At 36.0% G+C, this 21,905-nt stretch overlaps 3 protein-coding genes, 1 long non-coding RNA gene and 8 other non-coding genes across 25 annotated transcripts in view; 2 read left to right on the top strand and 10 right to left on the bottom strand.

Moving 5' to 3' along the window:
* CEP295 (centrosomal protein 295) overlaps positions 1-237 on the top strand; it is a 49,735-nt gene extending 49,498 nt beyond the window's left edge. For all 5 annotated transcript variants that reach the window (XM_045557121.1, XM_045557119.1, XM_045557120.1 and 2 more), the window contains one exon: positions 89-237. In XM_045557121.1, the coding sequence (XP_045413077.1) occupies positions 89-127 (39 nt within the window). In that variant the 3' untranslated portion in view covers positions 128-237. The remainder of the gene's footprint in view (positions 1-88) is intronic.
* On the bottom strand, positions 181-19,495 carry TAF1D (TATA-box binding protein associated factor, RNA polymerase I subunit D). Of its 7 annotated transcripts, XM_045557124.1 has the most exons (15): positions 19,454-19,495; positions 16,772-16,869; positions 11,749-12,032; positions 8,668-8,765; positions 7,684-8,059; positions 6,640-6,815; positions 6,299-6,356; positions 5,742-5,908; positions 3,448-3,498; positions 3,183-3,271; positions 2,455-2,497; positions 1,612-1,658; positions 999-1,093; positions 555-599; positions 181-303 (listed from the first exon to the last, which is right to left on the bottom strand). In XM_045557124.1, the coding sequence occupies exons 4-11, from the start codon at positions 8,736-8,738 to the stop codon at positions 2,478-2,480; spliced, it is 1,008 nt and encodes a 335-aa protein (XP_045413080.1). In that variant the 5' UTR covers positions 8,739-8,765; positions 11,749-12,032; positions 16,772-16,869; positions 19,454-19,495; the 3' UTR covers positions 181-303; positions 555-599; positions 999-1,093; positions 1,612-1,658; positions 2,455-2,477. The 7 variants fall into 7 exon arrangements, with proteins under 7 accessions (XP_045413080.1, XP_045413081.1, XP_045413082.1 ...); XM_045557125.1 differs by lacking the exons at positions 11,749-12,032; positions 16,772-16,869 and having other exon boundaries at positions 19,454-19,477; XM_045557126.1 differs by lacking the exons at positions 555-599; positions 16,772-16,869; positions 19,454-19,495 and having other exon boundaries at positions 11,749-12,476.
* LOC123643130 lies at positions 400-529 on the bottom strand. The gene has a single exon (XR_006736689.1). It is a non-coding gene; the product is annotated as a small nucleolar RNA SNORA25 (small nucleolar RNA).
* Positions 843-963, bottom strand: LOC123643135. Its single transcript, XR_006736694.1, has one exon. It is a non-coding gene; the product is annotated as a small nucleolar RNA SNORA32 (small nucleolar RNA).
* LOC123643127 lies at positions 1,368-1,440 on the bottom strand. The gene has a single exon (XR_006736686.1). It is a non-coding gene; the product is annotated as a small nucleolar RNA Z40 (small nucleolar RNA).
* Positions 2,197-2,329, bottom strand: LOC123643131. Its single transcript, XR_006736690.1, has one exon. It is a non-coding gene; the product is annotated as a small nucleolar RNA SNORA1 (small nucleolar RNA).
* LOC123643128 lies at positions 2,570-2,708 on the bottom strand. The gene has a single exon (XR_006736687.1). It is a non-coding gene; the product is annotated as a small nucleolar RNA SNORA8 (small nucleolar RNA).
* LOC123643152 lies at positions 3,329-3,400 on the bottom strand. Its single transcript, XR_006736709.1, has one exon. It is a non-coding gene; the product is annotated as a small nucleolar RNA SNORD5 (small nucleolar RNA).
* LOC123643137 lies at positions 3,540-3,671 on the bottom strand. The gene has a single exon (XR_006736696.1). It is a non-coding gene; the product is annotated as a small nucleolar RNA SNORA18 (small nucleolar RNA).
* Positions 5,083-5,210, bottom strand: LOC123643146. The gene has a single exon (XR_006736703.1). It is a non-coding gene; the product is annotated as a small nucleolar RNA SNORA40 (small nucleolar RNA).
* The window catches only part of C7H11orf54 (chromosome 7 C11orf54 homolog), a 16,018-nt gene continuing 6,045 nt past the window's right edge, over positions 11,933-21,905 (top strand). Inside the window, exons 1-7 of one of the 4 annotated variants that reach the window (XM_045557133.1) lie at positions 11,956-12,007; positions 13,928-14,052; positions 14,762-14,909; positions 17,307-17,405; positions 20,142-20,215; positions 20,401-20,502; positions 21,482-21,658. In XM_045557133.1, coding sequence (XP_045413089.1) covers positions 14,855-14,909; positions 17,307-17,405; positions 20,142-20,215; positions 20,401-20,502; positions 21,482-21,658 — 507 coding nt within the window. In that variant the 5' untranslated portion in view covers positions 11,956-12,007; positions 13,928-14,052; positions 14,762-14,854. Of the gene's footprint in view, positions 12,008-13,927; positions 14,053-14,329; positions 14,910-17,306; positions 17,406-20,141; positions 20,216-20,400; positions 20,503-21,481; positions 21,659-21,905 lie in introns of those variants that run through there. The other 3 variants (XM_045557134.1, XM_045557135.1, XM_045557132.1) reach the window with 3 other exon arrangements.
* Positions 19,578-21,905, bottom strand: part of LOC123642219 — a 21,575-nt gene continuing 19,247 nt past the window's right edge. Inside the window, exon 3 of the long non-coding RNA XR_006736393.1 lies at positions 19,578-19,591. This is a non-coding gene — a long non-coding RNA (uncharacterized LOC123642219). The remainder of the gene's footprint in view (positions 19,592-21,905) is intronic.

The raw sequence follows: 21,905 nt of genomic DNA, 5'->3' as shown, positions 1-21,905 counted from the left end.
AGATTCAGGGTGGGAGGGGGGCAGCTCCAATTTATCAAGCTGAAGGTATACAACTGAAACTGCTTCATTTTTTTATTCCCTCCCACAGAAAACACTAGAGAAACTCCGAGCCAAAAATACATGCTGACTTTCTACAAACAGTGTAAAAAGTTTTTTTTATTATGGCATTAAGCAAAATTATTTATTTTTTTAAAAAGTCAATAAATTTTTATTCAAGGAATTTCACATGTGATTCCTTCCACTATCAAGGTAGCCTTAGTTCCTCCTCAAAGGCTGGTGGTCTTTGAAGCCTTCAAGATGGCCCTGAAGAAGAGAAACTTCAGTTACATGAGACATTTACTTTCCCAGGTCAACAATCATGGATTATTTAATGTCATAATAATGACGAGTGGCAAAGTCTTGTACTTCTCCTCAGGAAAACATAGCACTATTTAGTGTTATATAGCATCCTACAGAGAACTTCAATATTTGGTCACAGCGTTAAGAGCTCTTGGTTTCACAACTCCATGAGCCCTCTTTGAAATGACCAATGTCTTTCCCTAATGTGTACATACCTTTTTAATAGAACAGATCCTCAATCCATAGTTGTCCTGTCAGCCCTACGTAACAATATAAAAGTTACGTTTCCAGAGATAATCATATAATGAAACAAACCACCTACTTATTAGCTATCCTAGACAAGGCACAAGGGATCTAGCTGTGCACTGTGGTCAGTTAGAATGTGAAATGTGTCTTGTAAATTTCATAGGTATTAAATAATCACATGCTGCTTGCCTTGTATTTTCACTTGAACAGTGCTCATATAGGCAATGGAAGTAAAATAGTCTAATGAAGGGTTAATAAAATGTTCCCAGTAGGCTGATTGCTAGCAAAGTAGCAGATAAAAAACCTAGTGGGAAGTTTTTTTATGGTCATGTCCACAGCAAATGAGAAACTGCATTCTAAATGCCTTGGTAATGACCATTATACCCTTTGGCAAATAGTTGTTTTCATCTTACCAGAAGTTGCTTCCCACAATTCTTTTCTTTTTATTTTGGCTTCTTTTATCTCCACTTGAATATGGACATACTGATGAAAACTTAAAACTCCCCACCTATGGAAAAACTTCTTAAGTCAGTTTGCTTAGCTTCCAAAGTATCCTAAATGCGCTCCCCAACCCCTGTGCCCACCATTATGTATTGAAAATTCAAGGCTTAAAATTGCTCATTCCATCTCTTTTCAATTCAGCTCATTTAAATGAATATATAAAACATATTTTAAAATCAAGGCTGAATGGTCCTACTTCCATTCATGTTAATCTGCTCTATGATCACAAACACCTGAGACAACTATTTTGAAACATGTTTGTATACTGTTCTCATCTGGACTGATGTTCAGAAAGGCTATTTTCATTCAGCCCATTCAGAGCAGTTGAACATTTTGCCCATCATCATAACATCATATATCCTTGATAGCCAATGGGAATGCATACTGACATGATAAAATCTAGTGGTGACAAATCAACTATTAGACTTGGTTGCAATAGGATTCTAATAATCCTATTAGAATAATAAATACTTAAACATTAGGTAAGTTTTGTAAAAGACCTGCATGGCCTTTGAGATAACTTACCAAGAATTTTTGGGATCTAATTTCTTCAAGCAAGTTACTTCAGGGTCCTAAAAGTTGAATTGTAGAACATACATTGGTATTTTGACACATGATCTAATACAGTCATGTACGACATAATGTTCTGGCCAATAACAAACAGCATATAGAACAGTGTTTCTGTAAGATAATGAGGCTGAAAAACTTTCCTATTGCCTAGTGACCTAACACATTGTGGTGATGCAGGTGCAAGCAAACCTGTACTGCCAGTCATACAAAAAATTATGTATAATACTTAATACCTGTATCTATATTATACTTCTTAGTGTGCTTTCCCCTTCTACTTATAAAAACATTAACTGTGAACAGTCGAAGGCAGGTCCTTCACAAGGTATTGTTACCATAGGAGATGACAGCCCCAGGCATGTTAGTGCCCCTGAAGACCTTTCAGTGGGATAGATGTGGAGGCAGAAGATAGTGATATTGATGATCCTGACCTTGTGTAAAAGCATCCCTGTCATTACACAATGCATGACTGTATATATTCTTTAATCATCTCTAATACTGAAAAGTCAACATTTTTACACATATTTCCACTCAAGCTGTGCAAAATGTTACAGGTCTCATTGTCACCACTGCAATACATACACTGTGATGGAAGCATAACCTGTGTCAATTTAGCCACATTAACAATTTTTGGACACTATGATCAACAGTGTCCATTCTCTTGTAGAATGAGGCTTTGTAAATGTTCCTGTCCACATTGTACACACACTATGAAAGTATCTGCATGCGGTTCTTGTTATACTGGCAATGCTAATAGGGGAAAGCAAGCAGCTAAAAAAGAACAGAAATAGAAAACCTTACATTTTTAGAGTAGATGGATCTGCCTAGTTCTCAATTTGACACCCTAGAGAAAAAGAAGCATTAGTTAACTATTGAAGACTATATCAAACTAAGCAATATGAGAAAACTATAGAAATACTGTATCAATAGAAATACCAGGTTTAACATGCACAAAGCCAAGAAAACCAACGATGCCAGATACTGAATTTCTATGGCACTGACCTTTGAACACCCCAGCAGGAATAAACTGCTGAATGCAGATACCATGCAGTGCAGTTATGACTTAACTGTTCCAAGATTACAACGCTGCTACTGAGAAATACACAAATTCTAAAATTCAAGTTCCTGTTAATAGGTACAATAAATTTGACCTTTATTCCTAATTGTCATTCTAATCAGGAAACTATATTAACTATTTTAAACTATAATGCTAGTCATTATCTTTGCCCAATCTCTATATTATATAACTTACATATGGAACTACTGTTGCTCAAATTGCCGAATTAGGCAAAATCCCTTTAAAGCAATTCAGTTGAATCAACATATCCGGGTATACACATTATAATGACATTCATTCTTGTCATTTTTCATTCTATACAAAAATACATACGTCGTGGCAAATTTTTTTGCCAAGATCTTTTATGACTAAAATTAAAAAACTCCTGGTTATAATAATATTGGGATGCTATACTCAGTTTACATGTTTCTCATAACTATTGAGTCCTCAGCAAATTAAATATTTCACTTACCTCTTGGAAAAATGAATGAGTTCAAATCATTAGTTCCTATAGAGAAAGTACCAAGATTTAGAAAGGCTGCCGTATTTCCAGTTGTTACACTAAAACATAAATCTAAGTTTAATATCCAGATTTATATGCATTATAGCCACATTCAGCTCTGTCAGAATTAAATTTTAGTTCATGTCTGTATCATTCAGCAGTTGAACAGTTAAATTCATCATTTGAACTGTAACTGTATTCCCAAAAGATTACATTGTCACCAATTAAAACTCACCTAAAGCCATCACACTCAAGAATAGTACAGATCAGTGGGATATGCCAATATCTAAGGTAAAAACAAATTATTAGGTCTTTCATACTTTTAGCAACTGTTTTGTAGTTCCTTGCCACAGATCTAACAAATAGTCCTGTGAGGAAAACAAAACCACAATTTTACTGTATGAGGCGTTTCCAACGATGTATGGCTACAGAAAAAGCCCCACCGGGATAGACCTCATTGTTAATTTTTTAAATATATAAGCAAGTCTAAGATTCCACAGGAAAGCAATTACTAACAAGAACTATCATGTGCTCCAGAATGTTGAAAACTGCAAAAATAGCTAGATATGAAAAATTTCCTACCACTTCAATCACTCATTTCATTATCACTTAGGTAAGGATTTTCACTAAGCTGCTTAGAAGCTAGATTAAACTAATAAATAAAAGTATGGAAAGTACCATCAAGTAGGTACTTTAGATGAACCAAAGGAAAAAGTATAAATTATACTTTGATTCTTATGAACTTAAATACTGCAATAGTTTTTTCCCCTATTAAGTTCACAGCAAATGTTAACTGAATTCTTTCCTCAGAATTGAGTAACTACATCAAAAGTATTATCTCCTATTATTTGACATCAAGTATAAAACAGGAGAATAATCTGGCTGTAAATTATGATAGGCATTATAAAGGATAAAGCAAATTTTAATTAAGCTTTGTGTCATTCAAATTTATAAAATCTTATGACTTTTGTAGTCATTTCATTATGCTACTAAATCTTGCATTGTAGTATTTAGTCTTCTGCCTCATTTTAGATTATGCATCAGTTCAACATGTTGTATGCCTCAAATGGGAAATCCAAGGTTCTGATTATAGCTACAGACTAATTTGTAAATTTGAGAACTTCTAATGCTTGCAAGGAAACTGAGGCTGCCACCACAGCACTACAGAATATATGAACTTAAGATTGCTTTTCAGATATAAATGTCATAATTGAAATTTTATTTTTTGTAGAGACGGTCTCGCTATGTTGCCCAGTCTGGTCTCCAACTCCTGGCCTCAAGCATATCCTCCTGCCTGGCCCATAATTGGAATTTAAAGGAAGCAACAAATGTCTCTTAATAAAATGTAACTTGCAAGAGGTTTAAATTAATCTGACGATTTACACTAAACACACATAAACAAATGTGATCCTAAAACTCACTGTAAGACATACCTTCAACTCCAGACATCATGTTCTCAAGATAAAGGCCTTAAAAAAAAAAAAGCCATCTTGATATGTCAACATGAAATTAGAATACTAAATTAATACAGCTGAGATTTCTCATGTCCTAAGTTTTTTTTTTAATTTAGAGACAGAGTCTTGCTCTGTCACCCACACTGGAGTGCAGTGGCTCCATCACAGCTCACTGTAAAACCTTGAGTTCCTGGGCTCAATGTAATTCAGCTAATTCAACCTCCTGAGTAGCTAGGAGAAAGCACACCTCACTAGTTTTTATTTTCTGTGGAGACAGAGTGTATGGCTATGTTCACCAGATTGGTCTCTAGCTCCTGGCCTCAAGTGATTCTCCCAACTAGGCCTCTCAACAGTACTGGGATTATAGGCATGAGCCACCGTGCCTAGCCAACTCCTATCACTTTAAACTGTCTCATAATATTCCTTCTTATATGTATCAAAACTCATACTGAACAATGAGTTCTGGGTTGCAAAAGAGGATTTATTTTTTGCACCTGTCTGTAAGTCCTTGTCCACAAGTTAGACAAAAACAAACACAAGTGCTGTCATAAAATGCAGTATATATAACAGAGTAGTCTATAGTGGTGATGGAAATAAATGGTAGTTGAAAACAGTATTAATAAAGTATTCTAGGTATTTGGGAAAGGAAAATTAAGTTATTACAATACTAAACATCTAATAGGTCACATTTGGCTGAATAAAGTGGGATATAACATTTCAGGTACCCTAAAAAAGAGAGTTGGTTGCAATTTTATCTAAGATTTTCTTTTCAGAATTAAAATCTCTGCACATCGTGTCAGTGCTCAAATGACACCTGTAAGCTCTTAACTCAGAAAACAAGCATTGTCAAAAACATCAGGATCTTCTGTTTATTATTCAGAAAGTGGTAATTTCTCAGCCTTTTCTGTGTAATTTCCTGGTGTTTTACACTTTTTTCCTAATAATTCTCATTCTTTAGGAGTTTCTTTCACAACTTCTTCACAGGTATTTTTTGTTCTTTGGAATGTTCTTGGTTAAAGAATTTCTTCACCACCAGTCCAGTGTATATATCCACATACTTCTTTATATTGTTTACCTTCTTTGACATTCAGGTTCCTGTCTCCTTGGTGTCCTCTGTCCAATGTTTTTGGCCTTTGTAGCTCTCTTTTTAGACACAGCAGCTTCTTTAGTACAATTCTTTTGTTCTACATGTACACTGATCTTCCTTGGGAAATCAGAACTTATTATGAAACAACTATCTGCCTACAAAAGAAAAAAAAAATCACTATTAAGCAATAACTCAAGTGGCTTAGTAATTAATTACACTTAGCTGAGTGCTAGGTATATTCAAATAACCCACAGACTATATTTAAATGTTAAAAATCCAAATTAACATCTGTATTTTCTCATTTGCTATACTAATTACCAATAGCACATATTAAAATGTTATTTACTAAAGTAGTATTGAAAAGCCCATGTTCTCATTACCAAGTATCCAAAAACTTAATATTTTTATTCTTCCATTTCTTTCATTAAACTTATTGAGCTTTACAAAAATTAAATGGAGGATAAGACAAAAACTACAGAATACAATTGTTCCTGTACTAACTCCTGTCTTCCCACAATAAAATAGGAAAAAAATAAGTCACTTACTCCCAATTTGATATCACATTCATCCTGTTCAGTATGTGCTGCATCCTGATCCTCTGCTCTGTAACATTAAAATATGTCACTTAGGTTAACAAAACCTTCTATGACCGAATTATTTATATACTTAGCTGTGACATACAACTGAATCATCAAGACTAGTCAAGGGAAACACAAAATACAGTATCCTGGATGTCTTGTTTTAAGCTCAGCCAACTATAATAATCCCAACTGTCCTTTTCTGTGTTCACAAAAGTATTAAATCAATGATGACAAAATATGGAACAAGTAACATTAAAATTTAGTTAAAATCTATGACCAAAGTAACTTCATTTGATTCAACTTACACTGACTCTTCAATAGGAGAAATGGATCCATCATCATCCAAATATTTGTATCGACGACTATCAAAATCTTCATTTTCTAATTCTTCGCCAACATCCATTTGTTTCAATGATTCCTTAAGGTGGTGCTCATACTTCAGTTTTTCAATGTAGTTGAAAAATCCTCTTGCAACAGCTTGCTATATATTAAAAACACCATATTTCATGTCATGGCCTTGCAAGATTAAGATTCTTTCATGACTCAGCAGATGCCTATGTTCAAACATGGCAACAAGCCCCCTCCTAAAGAATGAATTAGCTATCTTAATATTTAACTATGCTATATTTGTGGACAATTCCTGATTGTAGAAAAAGTTCACATAGAGGTTATCAAACTTACCAAGGATGATACCAAGCTGCACAAATCTTGTCAAGTTTTGGAATTATGAAAGGCATTTGAAATGTAAAGATAAGAACAAAATTTCTAATGTTTATTATAATCACTTAAGAGGTTAACAAGTATTAATCCTCTCAAACTATAGGTTCTGGCAAGGGATGATAAATTAAACATACATTCATTCAAGATTGAACTCTCAAATATTTTAAGAGCTTACTACTAAGTATTTGGGTATTTATCAGGTAATCCCATTGTGAAGAGCTAGGCTTTAAGAAAACATCTACTGAACATGAAAGGTATGTGTGGGTTTAATTTACATTAATGCAAAAAAAAAAAAAACCTGAGAGTCATATGAGCTTCAGAGTTATGTTTAAAAAGAAAAGAGAAGATGAAGTCAAGAGATTAAAAACAGCCTTGGAGCACTACTGTTTAAATTCAGCAAAGTTATATTCACTGAAGACATTCAGCAGTGAAGATTCCACCCAGAAACTCAAGTGAAATTTGACCTGAAGGATAGGGGAGACTTTAGATAGAAGTCAGTAAAGGAGAGTATTAGCAAAATTGCAGACTGTGTTCCAAGTATACCTTTTTTTTTTTTTTTTTAATCACAAATTGGGAAGAACTGGACCAAGTTGACCAAAGTGGCCAAAAAATATAATGTACTGACTCACCTCAAAATTTAAAATTTTTCTCCAAGGTAATGGTTTTCTGTCAGTCTCTGATTCCAAAAATGGGAACCCAGGTCCTTTGTCTTCAAGTAGTTTCTTACTTATTTGTGAATATCTAGTGCTTTTACTTCCTTTTGGTCTTCCCCTTTGTCTTCCTGTTGGTTTGTGTTTCCTCTTTCTGCATTTACGTTTCCTATTCTTGAATCTATCAAAAATAGCTTTTAAAGTCACTGGTTCTATAGATGAATCACTTGATGAATCTCTTGCTTGAACACTTTCAGGCAAATGAACGAATTTTCTAACGGGGTTTCTTTGACTCCGTTTAGGTGAGTAAGGAACACACTGCGTTTTAAATAAGCTGCTACCAGAAGAGTTATCACTAGAAAAACAGGAAAAATTAATCTTATCTTTTTGTCTTACTGAACTTATTACTATTAATAACCAATCCCAAATGCACATTTCTTCCAGGATTAATGTAGGAAAACATACCCAGAATTAAAAATTATTAAAAAAGAAAAAAGATGGGCTCGGTAGCAGCCAGCCATTGAGGACTGAGCACCCAATCTAAAATGGCCCATAATCTCATAGCACTGATTAAAAAATAAAATTTTACTTTCAAAATAAAATCTCAAAAGCTGTTTATTTCCCCGCTAAAAAGCCTCCACTAAATAAAACAAACAGCCTTCTAGACATAAATAGGATAATTTCGTCAAGAAGACAGATACCAAATCAACCCAGATAACATACCATTTCCCAAAGCTAAGAATGTGCTCCACTATAATATATTCAGATTTTGAATTAAAAGTATTTGCAACAATACTATTTCAATCTGTAATTGGATAAACCTGGAAGATCAGTGTAATCTCTTCTTCCTTCTTTCCCAAATCCTGAAAATTATGTTTACTTCCACCCATTAGATATAATTTATGCCTTCCTATAAATCCAAATACAGTTATCTACTCAGTTCTGCAGTAAAAATCCACTTACCTTTGATTTTCAGTTTCCACAGCTGAGTCCAATGTCATGTAGTCAAGAGAATCCATTCCTGACTTCTCCATTACTTGCTCTTTCCTTTAATCACTTTTCTGAAATTATGAAATTTGGTAAATGTGATAGCCTCCCTAAACAAATAAATGCTGACACACACAGCTATTATTTACTAAAAAGTTCAACATAAGACTATGCCACCATTAGTAATGTGGACTCAGGCAAAATCATTTACCAGGTTTTTAAGCTTTTCTTGGAACAGTCCATTTAAGGTCAATTTCTTTAAGAAAAAAAACCAAAATGCTATAAACTGCATTCACAGTTTAACCTTTCAGTTTTTGCACTCTAAAACTATTCGATGCAACAAGATTCCAGAGAAGTACTTTCATTTCGAACAAAAGCAATCTTTTGAGTACAAGTAAAAAATGGTTTTATCATTAGCCACATACTAATGTACAATTATCAATACAATATTAGTAATACAATGGCCAAAAGGCCATTTTCCAGTATCAAAGGGAACTTCTAAGAAAAACTTGTACATAGAAAACTACAAGGCAAAGTGTGCCCTCTGTATACCAGCAAAAGCATCTCCATTTAACAGACAATTTAAAAACTCATGGTCAGGAGTTACCACCTCCTTCCCATTTATCCCTAGATTCATCTAAGTAAACTGTCTTCCTTGTCACAGAGTTGCAAATTCTCAGACCGTTTTGATTAAAAGCTAAAACAAACTACAGTAACTCTGTCTTCATATCCATGAAAGAGTATACAGTAATTAACTCAATAAAAACAAAAATTAAAGGTAACTACTTATTTCACTATTGCATCCCCTTTGGTCACTCTTTTCTTTTTGGATTTTTTCTTTGGCCATACTTGTGAATGACATGAGTCATGACAAATCCTAAAACAAACTAGCAAAATATTTCAAATATAGGAAGACAATAAGATCACTAAGATCTCAAATTTGTGAAATGCCCAATGGACCCATATTGTATGTCCAATTTTGAGTCAAAAGTGTAGTTTACTGTATCTCAAACAAGAAGCAGTACAACTAATCAAAGTATGCGCCTAAACTATCAACACAGTTTTGCCATCTTAAAGGTAGCTTTTCTATGCCAGCTTCAAAGAAACCTGGAGAGCAAGTGGCAATGAAATCACAAAAGGCGTTTTCCACAGCTTGTTGACAATTGAGCATTTTTCCTTGTAAGAAGTGGTCCAAAGCCTGGAAGAAGTGGTAGGTAGTTGGTGCAAGGTCTGGAGAATACAGTGGATGACAGAGAGTTTCTAAGTCCAGCTGTTGTAGCTTGAGAAGCATTCTTTGTGTGACATGTGGTCGAGAGTTGTCTTGCAAGAGGATTGGCCTATCTCTACCAGCCAATCTTGGCTGCTTAATAGCAAGCATCCTCATCATTTCGTCCAGCTGGTTGCAATAGACATCCGCTGTAATCGATTGACCAGGTTTCATGAAGCTGTAGTGGATAATACCAGCGCTGGACCACCAAACAGACACCATTAGCTTTTTTTGATGAATATTCAGTTTTGGACTGTGTTTCGGCACTTCATCTTTATCCAACCATTGTGCTGAACGCTTGCGATTGTCAAAAAGAATCCATTTTTCATCACATGTAATAATACGGTGTAGAAATGGTTTGTCTTTATGACGTGACAGCAAAGAAAGGCAAGCTTCCAGACGATTTCTTTTCTGATGCTCGTTTAATTCATGTGGAACCCATCTATCCAGCTTATTTATCTTGCCAATTTGTTTCAAATGGTCCAATATTGTTGGAATAGTAACATCAAACCTTGCTGCTAAATCACGTGTAGGTTGAGATGGATTCTCTTCCACTACAGTTTTCAGTTCATCATTATCCACTTTGGTTTCAAGTCGCCCAAGTGGCTCATTTTCAAGATTAAAATCACCAGAACGGAATTTCTCAAACCATAGACACACTGTGTGTTCATTAGCCACATCCTTCCCACACACTTCATTGATATTTTGAACTGTCTGCGCTGCACTGGTTCCACAACGGAACTCATATTCAAAAATAACACGAATTTTTGACTTATCCATGGTTTCACAAAAATTGCTCTAAAAAAATTTGTGAAAGATAATCACAAGCCAAAACGTGCCTCTGAAAGACTGAGGATGTACCTTCACAATAAAAATAAAACAAGAAGTGTCAAAGTGAAATGTCAGAGATATCAACGTCAAACTTAGTACTTAAGGAAATCAGACATTTCATACTTTAATTTCCCGGGATGTTTTATTAGTTCTCTTAAATTTAAAACCCTAAGAACTAAGTCCCTAAATATCACTGGCTTAAAAATGAAATTTCAACAATATGGTCCAATGGCATTAAGTTAGAACGTGGTTACCTTTTTTTTTTTTTGAAAAATAGAGTATTACCAAAATAAAGCTAGCTCAAAAATCACTTTTTCGGAACTAGTTTGGAAAGCATTCTTCCTTACCTGTCGCTTCCTATTCTGAGATTCCGCGATTTCTAGAGGCCACGTGGCCAGACAGAGGCACTTTACGGGAGCTAACGTGCACTACGCATGTGAGCTTGGGCAAGCCTCTCCGAGAAGCACCTAACCTCACGCAAGGAGAAAGGAGCCAACAGTGGCTACCTCACTTACGAACACTGAATCAGAAAACATTTAACTTGTCTAGAATACATTTTAACATCTACATCTCAGACACAATGAGCCATGCCCACATTGCAATCACGTCGATAAGAGCCTCAGTTCTAGCGCTAGGCCCAGAGGAGCCCACAACCGCGGGCTCTTTCCCATCACGGGCCGAGATCCGATGCCCGATCCCCAGAGCAGCGCGGGGGAAACCTAGGCCGGCAACCTCTCCCCGCCGCCAGGCGCAGGCGGCCATGTTCTCCGCGCCACCTCCCCAGAACGGCAGACGGCTTGCCCCAAGAGCCGCCTCAGGCCGGGCCTCAGCTGCGCACTTTCTGCCCGCAACACAGGCCTCGGCCCAGGACCCCTGACTGCCTTGGGGCATGAGTCCCTGGTGATGCGCACCCATTACCCGCCCAATCTCAGGCCCTCAACAAGCCAAAAGCTGCCTACCTTCTCCAACCGCGTGGAGGAAAAGGATGGGCCAACCTCGCGACCCAGCTAATAGTAGGGCTGAAATCTCGCGTTACCACTTAGCTCCCGAGAAGAAATGCGAGCGGTGGGAGGAGACAGGCCGCCGGGGGCGGGCATTTTGATCGCCGCGCAGGGAGGCGTGGTTAAGGTGGGCGGGGCCTCAGCGCGCTCGCCTAAAGGGGAGGAGCTGACTGAGGCAGAGGTCGGGTTTCAGGTGTAGGATTCCCGGACCCTCTGGGTGAGTGGAGCAACCAAGACCATTTCTGCAAACAGCAAAAGGAAATTGTGAGGTCAAGCGAGCGGAATGGGTGTGAACTGCAAGAAAACAGCCTGTCAGCCTGATTTGTTTCCGGTGGTCTCGCATTTGCTGAGCTGTCGTCTGGGTTTCTAATGCTTGGTCCAGGGCGGGGGTGTGTGTGTGTCGGGGGGATCTGTTTTGTCATACTCTTGTCTACTTTTGGCTTCAGAAATCTCTTCTTTGTTAAAATAATGCTCATACTTTGACCACGGCTCCAAATGCGTAACCTTTGTACTGGAGGCCAGTGCTATTACAGGGCACATCCGGTTGCCCTCCCCACCTTGGGTCTAGTTTTGGTAGCTCAGCCTTTCACTCTAAGCCAAGGGTCTGCCTCCTAGGGGGAGTTGGTTAACAAATCACAAGGGAAACCAGCCGAGGTTTTTTCCTTCCAGGGTTTCCCCACCTCCCTCCCATTAGTTGCCTTACTGGTTACTGAGTTAAGATAGAACAATGTAAAGTAGTTTAGTTTTGATGGGTCCTTTTCCCTAAAGTAATTTTAAAAAGGGATGAACTCGCTTGATTTTTTTTTCCGCTTTCAAGCCTCTTTTATCATATGATAAACCCGTAAAGCTGTCTAATTTGAATTTATAGTTAACGTCATTTTCATTTTTTCTGAGTTTACATGAGAACCTTTCTAACTCCTTTGTATCACCTTAACTCCAAACTCTCCACACCTCCGATACACAGATAAGCAGGACATACACATACTGCCACACTGCCCTCTATGCTGTTGGCCTGCCTGAAGTTCACATTTCTAAACCAGTTATTCAAGCTGCAGCCTCTCATGGTTGGACTTTGTTTCTATTTTGGTGGGGACATAAAACAAAAAACAACTCTTCTTCTGTAAAGGGTATAAAATTAAGATTATATTTGAATTTTAACTTGAGTCCTTATTCCTACTGCAAGCAAAAATATCTAAAGTGCTTTTTTATCCTCATTATAAATGAATGTACTATTTATTGTGCAGATTTTGGATGTTCCTAAGTAAGTTAGTACCTGCTGGTTGCCTGATAAAAGAATGTGATCAAATGTTAACATTTGGGAAATCTGGGTGAAGAGTATACAGGAATTATTTGTGTGTAATACCTGCCAATACGAAATTATTTCAAAAGAAAAAGTTAAAATGCCTCATTCCTGAACGATTATTCCACTCAAAACTGTATTTAAGATAATTGGGCTGGGTGCAGTGGCCCACGCCCATAATCCTACCACTCTGGGAGGCCTGGGCGGGAGGATTGCTTGAGGTCAGGAGTTCAAGACCAGCCTGAGCAAGAGCAAGACCCCGTCTCTACTAAAAATAGAAAAAATTAGCCAGGCTTGGTGATGCTGGCTTGTAGTCCGAGCTACTTGGGAGGCTGAGGCAGGAGGATCACTTGAACCCGGGAGTTGGAGGTTGCTGTGACCTAGGCTGACACTACTGCACTCTAGCCCAGGCAACAGAGTGAGACTCTTGTTTCCAAAAAAAAATAATAATAATTGACGTATGATTATATAGGATTCTGGCCCTACTATCAATGGTTATTTATATTTTATTTGGGAGATCACCTTATGTCTATTAAATAAAAAATAATAAAAGCTGGTATTTGATAAAGTACTAAAGTATATGTATGCAATAGCATATTTGTGGAGGATATGTTATTGGAAATTATCATCTAAACTAGAAACTCAGTTTCTAGGAAACTTGTGACTCTTTGGAAAATTAAAAAAAAAATTAGGGGGAAGAATATTTCAAATGATGTTGAGATAGCACCTTTCACTTGCTAAATAAACATGTTAAATCCAGAGACTATTCAGATTAATGAGATGTTCAATTAACAATTTTAATGAGAACTCCAACAATGCTCTTTGAAATGCCCTTAGGAGTTTTGTCTGTATTCCTTGTGATTGGCCTGGAGTGGGATTCCCCGCCCACCTCACATTACTTTTTTCTTCTGCCTTCATTTTATCTCCCTCTGCTAGCACACTTCATCAACTGAACACTTGAGGTAAGATACTAAACTCTGTGTATGTATATCTACTTATTAAAAAGTATATTTAGCATGTATTTTTTAAATATCAAATTGTAATTGGTTAGATTGTCAGAATAATGGAATATTAAAGCTGTTTACCAAGAAAGTATGTTTATTTTTAAATGAAAATAAAAGTTTGAAAAGGAAAAAGAAAAAAAAACAAAAAACAAAAAAGACAAGGAGAAAAAAAGAAAAAAAAGAAAATTTGAATTTCAAAAGCTAATCATTCCATAGAAGTTTCCATTGCTATTAGTAATTTAAATTTTCTGTCATAAAAGTGATAGTCTAAGAAACTTATTTAATTTTTAGGCTAAATGTCAAATATAGAGTAGAAAACACAAATTATCTATTACAGAAATACGTGAGAGTCATATACATACTATTTATCTACAACAACTTACATTTATTCATAAACCTTAATAAGTACCTTCTGCTTTAAGACCTATATTCTTTATACCAACCGTTAGATAATTCCATGTTGAATCCAGATAACATGACTAAACAAAATGAATTGTATGTGCCTGTAAAGTCAGCCACCGGGGAGGCTGAGGTGGGAGGATCCCCTGAGCTCAGGAGTCTAAGACCAGCCTGGACACAATCGAGAGATTTCACATCAAAGGGAAAAAAAAATCTAAATGCCCCTTTGCCCTGTTTATATGATTGAAGTCTTAATGTTCACTTCCAGAGCAGCAGCTGTTCATGCTCGGTATACTGTGAACGCTTGTGGATAATTAACCAAGAATAGCTTGTTTGTACAACCTTCTAAAGAAGAAAGAAAATGGCTTTTGCTGAGTTTTCTTTTCATGTGCCAAGTCTAGAGGAGCTTGCTGGAGGTAAAAACAGTATTAACTTTGGATTTTTAAAAATTATTCCAAGAAAAAATTTTTTTTAAAGATTCTAAGATATATCTATGTCTTACTACTTACCTATTAATATATCTTATAAAAATAATACTTTTGATACAGAATTCATTTTCCATTTCAGTATCTGTTCTGTACTATTTTTATTGAGAAATTCTAAAATTCCATCCCTTCAAGAAAACCTTACCATTTGTAGGTCCTTGATAATACCAATTTTATAGGATGAAAATGACTACTATAGTAATCTGATATTTAAATTTAAATTGTGATGCCCAAAGAGTTGCACAATTTTGCTTTAACTTTTTATTAGTTACAATAGTCTTTAAATACATAACCTATACTAATCATGTTACCAATATGCCACTTTTCCCCCTCTCCCTATGACAGACTGTCAGTGAACTTGCCTAGATTTCTTCGTGTATATTTTTTTGTATTTTACCTGTTCAAACAAGAATTTAAGGCAGCTTCCCAAGATAAAAGGAGGGAAGATAGATTTTAAAAAAGGAAAACAAAAATAGGGACATGAAATGAAGCCAGGAGGCTGGGCATGGTGGCTCACGCCTGTAATCCCAGCACTTTGGGAGGCCAAGACAAGAGGATTGCTTGAGGCCAGGAGTTTGAGACCAGCCTGGACAACATAGTGAGACCCTGTCTCTACAAAAATTTTTTTAAGAAATTAGCCGGTCATGGTGGCACTTGCCTGTCATCCCAGTTACTCAGGAGGCTGAGGAGGGAGGATTGCTTGAGCCCAGGAGATTGAGGCTATAGTGAGCTATAATTGTGCCACTACACTCCAGCCTGGGCAATAGAGTGAGATCCTATCTCTAAAAAAGTAATGAAAAAATAAAAAAATGATGCCAGCAATAGTACTAATCCAGAACTGTCAGAATGCTGACCTTTATTTGACAGCCTTTAGGTTCTATTCTGGTGGTAACTATAGAACCTTCCTTTATTTTTCAAAGTGTGCTGTCCTAATAGTTCATCTGTTCTGCTAAGATTAAAGTCCAGAAATGTACTCATTTTTTGCTTTGTTGTGGCTTTCCTCTTCTAACCTTATTGTTTTTGTCCTAACTGAATGGTGGCTAGTAAACAGTGTGTATTGCTAGTGTACTTTGGCCTGTATTTCTTTTCTATCTGTCTTTCTGTCTTCCCTGATATGATAGGACAGCTAGGAGTATTTTCTTTGAGTGCCTTTCTAGAACCTATTTTCACTTGTGTGTTTATGTTTCTGTTTTTCTTTTATATATACAGGATATATTCAGTGCAAAACAGAAATGTAAATATAAGTTTTTTGGCTTAAAATTTATTTTCTACTTATAGCAAGTTCTACTTATAGCAAGAACTTAGTCCCTTTGTAATTGGTAAAAAATAGCTTTTGCTATATTTCCACACACTGACTCTTAATTTATATATTCATAAGTTTACAGTCATTAGTCTAAGCAGGTGGATTTTCTAGTCAATTTGGTTTTTGTTCTTATATAGATAAAATATATGGTATGGAATATCTATATGGCTAGATTTAGGATGACTTCATGTTCTCAGTCCAATTTTAAAAGATGGAACTAATGGCTGACACTACTATCAGAAATTTTGTAAGAACTTTTGATGCTTAAAAGTACATTACTCTTAGATTTATAACTTTGAATCTATGGCACCCTGAATGCAAATCGGATCTTATCTGATTTATAACCGAGACACCTATGCTTTCTTACATTTTTATTGAGGTATAACGTATCTACAGTAAAGTACACTAATCTTAAATGTACAATTTGATAAATGTTAGCATATGGTTACATCCAGGTACCTACCATTCAGATCAAAATATAAAATATTACCAGTATCCCAAAAGGTTCCTTTGTGCACCTTCCCAGTCCAATGTCTCTAACCCAAGAGGTAACCACTGTTCTGACTTCCGTCACCTTACATCAGTTGCCTGTTTTTGAAATACATAAAATGAAGTCATATAATATGTATTCTTTTGTATCTGGCTTCTTTGCCTCAACAGTTTCTCTATTATCTTCATTGAAGTTGTTGCATGTGATTGCTTACTTTTTAACAATTTAAATGTTTACATTTCAGTATGTTTTTGGAATCTCCTCCCCAAAAGGAAGTTAGTCCTCACCTGAGTGGTCTGTTTACTTTCAGTGTTTAGTAATCACTGTAGATGAGATATATGTCTTAGTCTACATTGTATATTATTATGTCTAATAGCTAATTATATTCCTTAGACCATTGCCCTCCCCCCACCTCTTTTTTATGACACAAATTTAGGTTGGAAGTATGACACGCAGAAAAGTTTAAGGAAGATTTGATGTGTGGTAGCCAAATTTTTACCTCGTGTTAAATAACCTTTTTCCTTGTCTTTATTAGTTATGCAGAAAGGACTAAAAGATAACTTTGCTGATGTCCAGGTCTCTGTAGTTGATTGCCCTGACTTGACTAAGGAACCATTTACCTTTCCTGTAAAAGGTAAACAGTTTTTGCAATTGGCTTTTGTTTTTCAGTTGTAATCTTTTTCTGAAACCAGAATTATTTTTAAGGATCCTCTTAAATTACCTACAAATAAAAGATACTGTCACAATCTTTAGGCTAAATTGTGCTTAATTTCTGTGCTCACTGTTTTCTGATATTGGTCAATTTCGTTTTATACCCTGTGGAAAAAGATTGTGTTTTATGTACTTTTGTAACCTTCACAGGTTATATATAATAGACATTTGATAGGCTAGAATCAGTCTGACCCAGCGGCTCACACTTGTAATCCTAACATTTTGCGAGGCTGAAGCAGGACCATTGTTTCAAGCCAGGAGTTTGAGAGAGGCCTGAGCAACACAGAGACCCCATCTCTGCAAAAAAAATTTAAAATTTAGCTGGGTGAATGCACATGCCTATAGTCCCAGCTACTTGGGAAGGAGGCATTGGAGGTTGCAGTGAGCTATGATGATACCATGGCACTCTAGCCCACACAACAGAGAGAGACTCGTCTTAAAAAAAAATAAAAAATAAACAGTAAGCTAGAATCTTTGATATCACGTAAGTTTTAAGTGCTTACTTAAACTTACTTTAATTTTTATGTTTTTATTTATTTGTTCAAGACAAGGGATCTTAAAAGCCTTGTATTTGAATCGTCTATTAAATACTTACAACCTTTAACAAATTTGCCTGGTCTCAAACTCCTGGCCTCAAGTGATCTTCCCACCTTGGCCTTCCAAAATGCTGGGATTACAGGCCTGAGCCACCGCTTTTTTAATAGCCATGCTTCCTTCAAATATGAGAGTAATATATTCTCCCTGCTAATTATTTAATTAATTAAAAGTAAATGGAAGTCAGAAAACATAGAAGACGACAAGGAAGAAGAAAGAATGGTTAATCTTCATTCTGTCATCCAAAGGGTTATACTTTGAAAAAGAGTTTGCTGGTCAATAACTTGTGAGTCTTTAAATTGCAATACTAGAAGCCAGATACATATGTATATTTATATGTATGATCTTTCATAAACATAGTTAGGAACTTTCTACATGAACTAGTCTTGCTGAGGTCACCCATGACCTTAGTATGTTTACTAGTATTATTTCATCTCTTTACATATTTCATACTATTTGGCCATTGCTGCCTGACATTCTCCCTTTGGTTCTGTCTCTCTCCATGGTTCACCTCTTCTTCCTTGGTGCCTTTCCTACCTCTTTCTTCTGCAGATTTCCTGGTTCCTTTCTTTTTCTGGCAGGCTCATAAATATTGATGTTTTCCAGAATTCTTTCCTAAGCCTCTTCTTATTTTGTATAATCTCTCTGGGTTTTTCTATCTACTCTTGTGATGTTAATTACTACCTGGATACAACAACTTTGAAATCTGTACATCTCACCAGGCTCTCTTTTTCTTAGTTAAAGATCAGTATTTCCAGCTGCCTATAGGACATCTCCACCTATATATATTACTATATATGCTAAGGACAACTTGAGGTCAACATGTCTAAAATTTAACTCATTACTTCACCATAGTTGCCTATTCTTTCTTTTTTAAACTTCCTCTTCTCCATTTCTATAGTCACCATTACTTATCTTTTCCCTGGACTACTAAAAGAGTCCCCTAATAGTTTCTCTAAACTTCAGTGTCACTATCATTCATGAAAAAGTCTCATCCATGAGTAATTTCTGCTGATTCCATGGAAAATATTTCCAAAATCCTCAATTACTAATGGAGGTTATTAGAATTTTGTCCATCTACTCTCTGCATAGCTGAAAAAATAGAGCAATTATATCTACTATGTATAATAATATGTTAGCATGAAACTGACAAGACTGTTTTTTCTCAAACAAAAGGTAAAGTGCCTTTTCCCAAATTATGTCTAGCTGTACCTGTGATTTTAATTAAAAATGTAAGTAGAGGCCCGGTACAGTGGCTCACACCTGTAACCCCTAGCACTTTGGGAAGCCAAGGCAGGAGGGTTGCTTGAGGTCAGGAGTTCAAAACCAGCCTGGGCAAGAGCAATACCCCATCTCTACAAGAAATAGAAACATTACCTGGGTGTGGTGGTGTGCATCTGTAATCCCAGCTACTTGGGAGGCTGAAGCAGGAAGATAGCCTGAGCCCAGGAGTTTGAGGTTGCAGTGAGCTATGGTGATGCTACTGCACTCTAGTTGGGGTGACAGAGCGAGACTCTGTTTAAAAAAAAAAAAAAAATATATATATATATAAGTTATTAGCATCTAAAGTTATCTCTAATTACTTCTCATTTTTATAAACAACCTTGATAATGAACAACTTTGACAAGAGGATTTCCCAGTATGGATCTAAGAATTTATATTCTACCAGAGCAAAATATTTTAAATTAAAAAACAATTTTAGCCAAAAAAAAGCCACACCAAAACAGATTTTTTTAAGGAAAAAGGCATTGTAGACTAATGCTAGAAACCTCACCCAATGCAAACTCTGGCCCTAATTCTGGCCCTTGCCCTATCATCAGCTTCATATTGCTCTTATACCTCCAACTATATCAAGTCATGCTTGGTTAGGATGATATTAGAAACATAGGTAGTTAAAATAGGACAGGGGTATTAGCTACTTATGTCTTCCAACCCCTGCTATTGGTAAAACTCTTTATGAGAATAGAGAAATTAATAATTTAACTCAAATTGAATTAGTGTCTTGTGGCATTTTATACTCAAATTAGATGTTTGCCTATTTTTAAAATGGCTTGTGTTTTTTTAGGCATCTGTGGGAAAACTAGAATTGCAGAAGTAGGAGGTGTGCCTTACTTATTGCCTCTTGTAAACCAAAAAAAAGTAAGTGTGCTTTTACTCTTCATATTCACAGAGAGATTGTAGAAGTTGGGCTGATTCCTGTTTATTATTAGAAGGCCCATTGATATGTGGCAAGGAAGTGCTAATGGACTCAGTATTATTAATAAAAAGTAAACCAGGAAGTTTGTAAAATTATAATTTAAATAATATTTTTTCCTCATCTATAGGTTTATGATCTGAACAAAATTGCAAAAGAAATCAAGCTGCCTGGAGCTTTTATTCTTGGAGCGGGAGCAGGTCCATTTCAGACTCTTGGATTCAATAGTGAGGTCAGCATATATATTTTTCTTTTTTCTTTTCTATCCCCCCAAAGCATATATAGTATAATTATTTTATTTTATAGATTTGACATTTGGTTTGTATTTTTCCTTTTACTGCCAAAAAACCCACTTTCTGAGTGAATTGTAAGTGGTTGATATCATATCACTGTACAGATTAGATCCTATTTGATACAGATTTAGTCTGTAGCACATGCTGTAATTGGTCCAACTATATTGGAACACTGACCTCTAGTATCAGATTTTCTTAGGGTATAGGTTCAGCCTGAGATAAACCCAAGGTCCTGGGTATTCTGCTAAAGGCAATGGATTACAGAAGAGTTTTATTCTTATATATTATAGGATTCCAGCTTCTCTATGTATCTTTGCTTTTGGTATGAAGGCAGCTTTGGGTCAGCAGATGAATGGAGTATTTAATGATCTACCTTCTACCAGACCAAACACTAGGAAACTACCAGAGTAGTAGTATTTATAAAGATTAATAGCTATTGGTATATATACTATTGATATATACTATTACTGCATAAAGTATTATTGTTTCTTCATATCTCATGAATAAGAGTGAATGACCTCTTCAGTCTGCCCATTCTCTTGCAGTCTCTTTGATGTGACCGTTAGTAGTTACACAAGTTCTTTACAGAGAGGTCTTTCCTAGGAACATTAAAAAAAAATTCTTTGCAGAAACATTAATATAATTTACCTAATGTTCAAGATAGAAAAAATGTTTAAAATTAGGTATTTTAAAGCCAATGTTACAATGTTATAAATACATGGTAAGAAATATGGTAAACATTTTATAAAATGTTTTTCCAGGTTTTTGTACATAAAATTAATATTGCATATTTCATGTGTTCATATTAGGACTTGAAATAAAATGTCTTAAAGGGATGAAATATTTTGTAACATTATTCAAGGTATTCTCTTTGAGTAGAGATACCAAGATTGACTAATTACTTTATTTTCTTTTCAGTTTATGCCAGTTATTCAAACAGAAAGTGAACACAAACCTCCTGTGAATGGAAGTTACTTTGCCCGTGTAAACCCTGCAGATGGAGGGTGCCTACTACAGAAATACAGTGAGAAATATCGTGATTTTGGGTGTGCATTACTGGCTAATCTTTTTGCCAGTGAGGGCCAACCTGGCAAGGTGATTTTGTCCATAAAAATACAGTATTCTCTAAATGTTCTCAGAGAGCTACAAATTTGAACTTTTTTTGCCCCAAATATAATCCTCCTTCAGAACTACCCAAGTCTAATTTCTTTAAATAACTTAATTATGGCCTGGCACAGTGGCTTATCCCTGTAATCCCAGCAACTTGGGAGGCTGAAGTGGGAGGATCACTAGAGGCCAGGAGTTCAAGATCAGCCTGGGCAACATAGTGAGACACCATCTC

This window comes from Lemur catta, chromosome 7 (assembly GCF_020740605.2).
Source record: "Lemur catta isolate mLemCat1 chromosome 7, mLemCat1.pri, whole genome shotgun sequence".
Classification (NCBI taxonomy): Eukaryota; Metazoa; Chordata; class Mammalia; order Primates; family Lemuridae; genus Lemur; species Lemur catta.
The sequence above is the reverse complement of the archived record's forward strand: the minus strand, read 5'-3'. Positions and strand labels throughout refer to the sequence as shown.

Excerpts from the sequence above, each read along its gene's own strand:
- TAF1D (XM_045557124.1), bottom strand. The coding sequence starts at position 8,738 with ATGGAGAAGTCAGGAATGGATTCTCTTGACTACATGACATTGGACTCA. Across the intron at positions 6,357-6,639 it reads TCTCCTATTGAAGAGTCAGT|AGCAGAGGATCAGGATGCAG; the intron begins GTAAGTTGAATC and ends TTAATGTTACAG. Across the intron at positions 2,498-3,182 it reads CTCATTCATTTTTCCAAGAG|GGTGTCAAATTGAGAACTAG; the intron begins GTAAGTGAAATA and ends CTTTTTCTCTAG.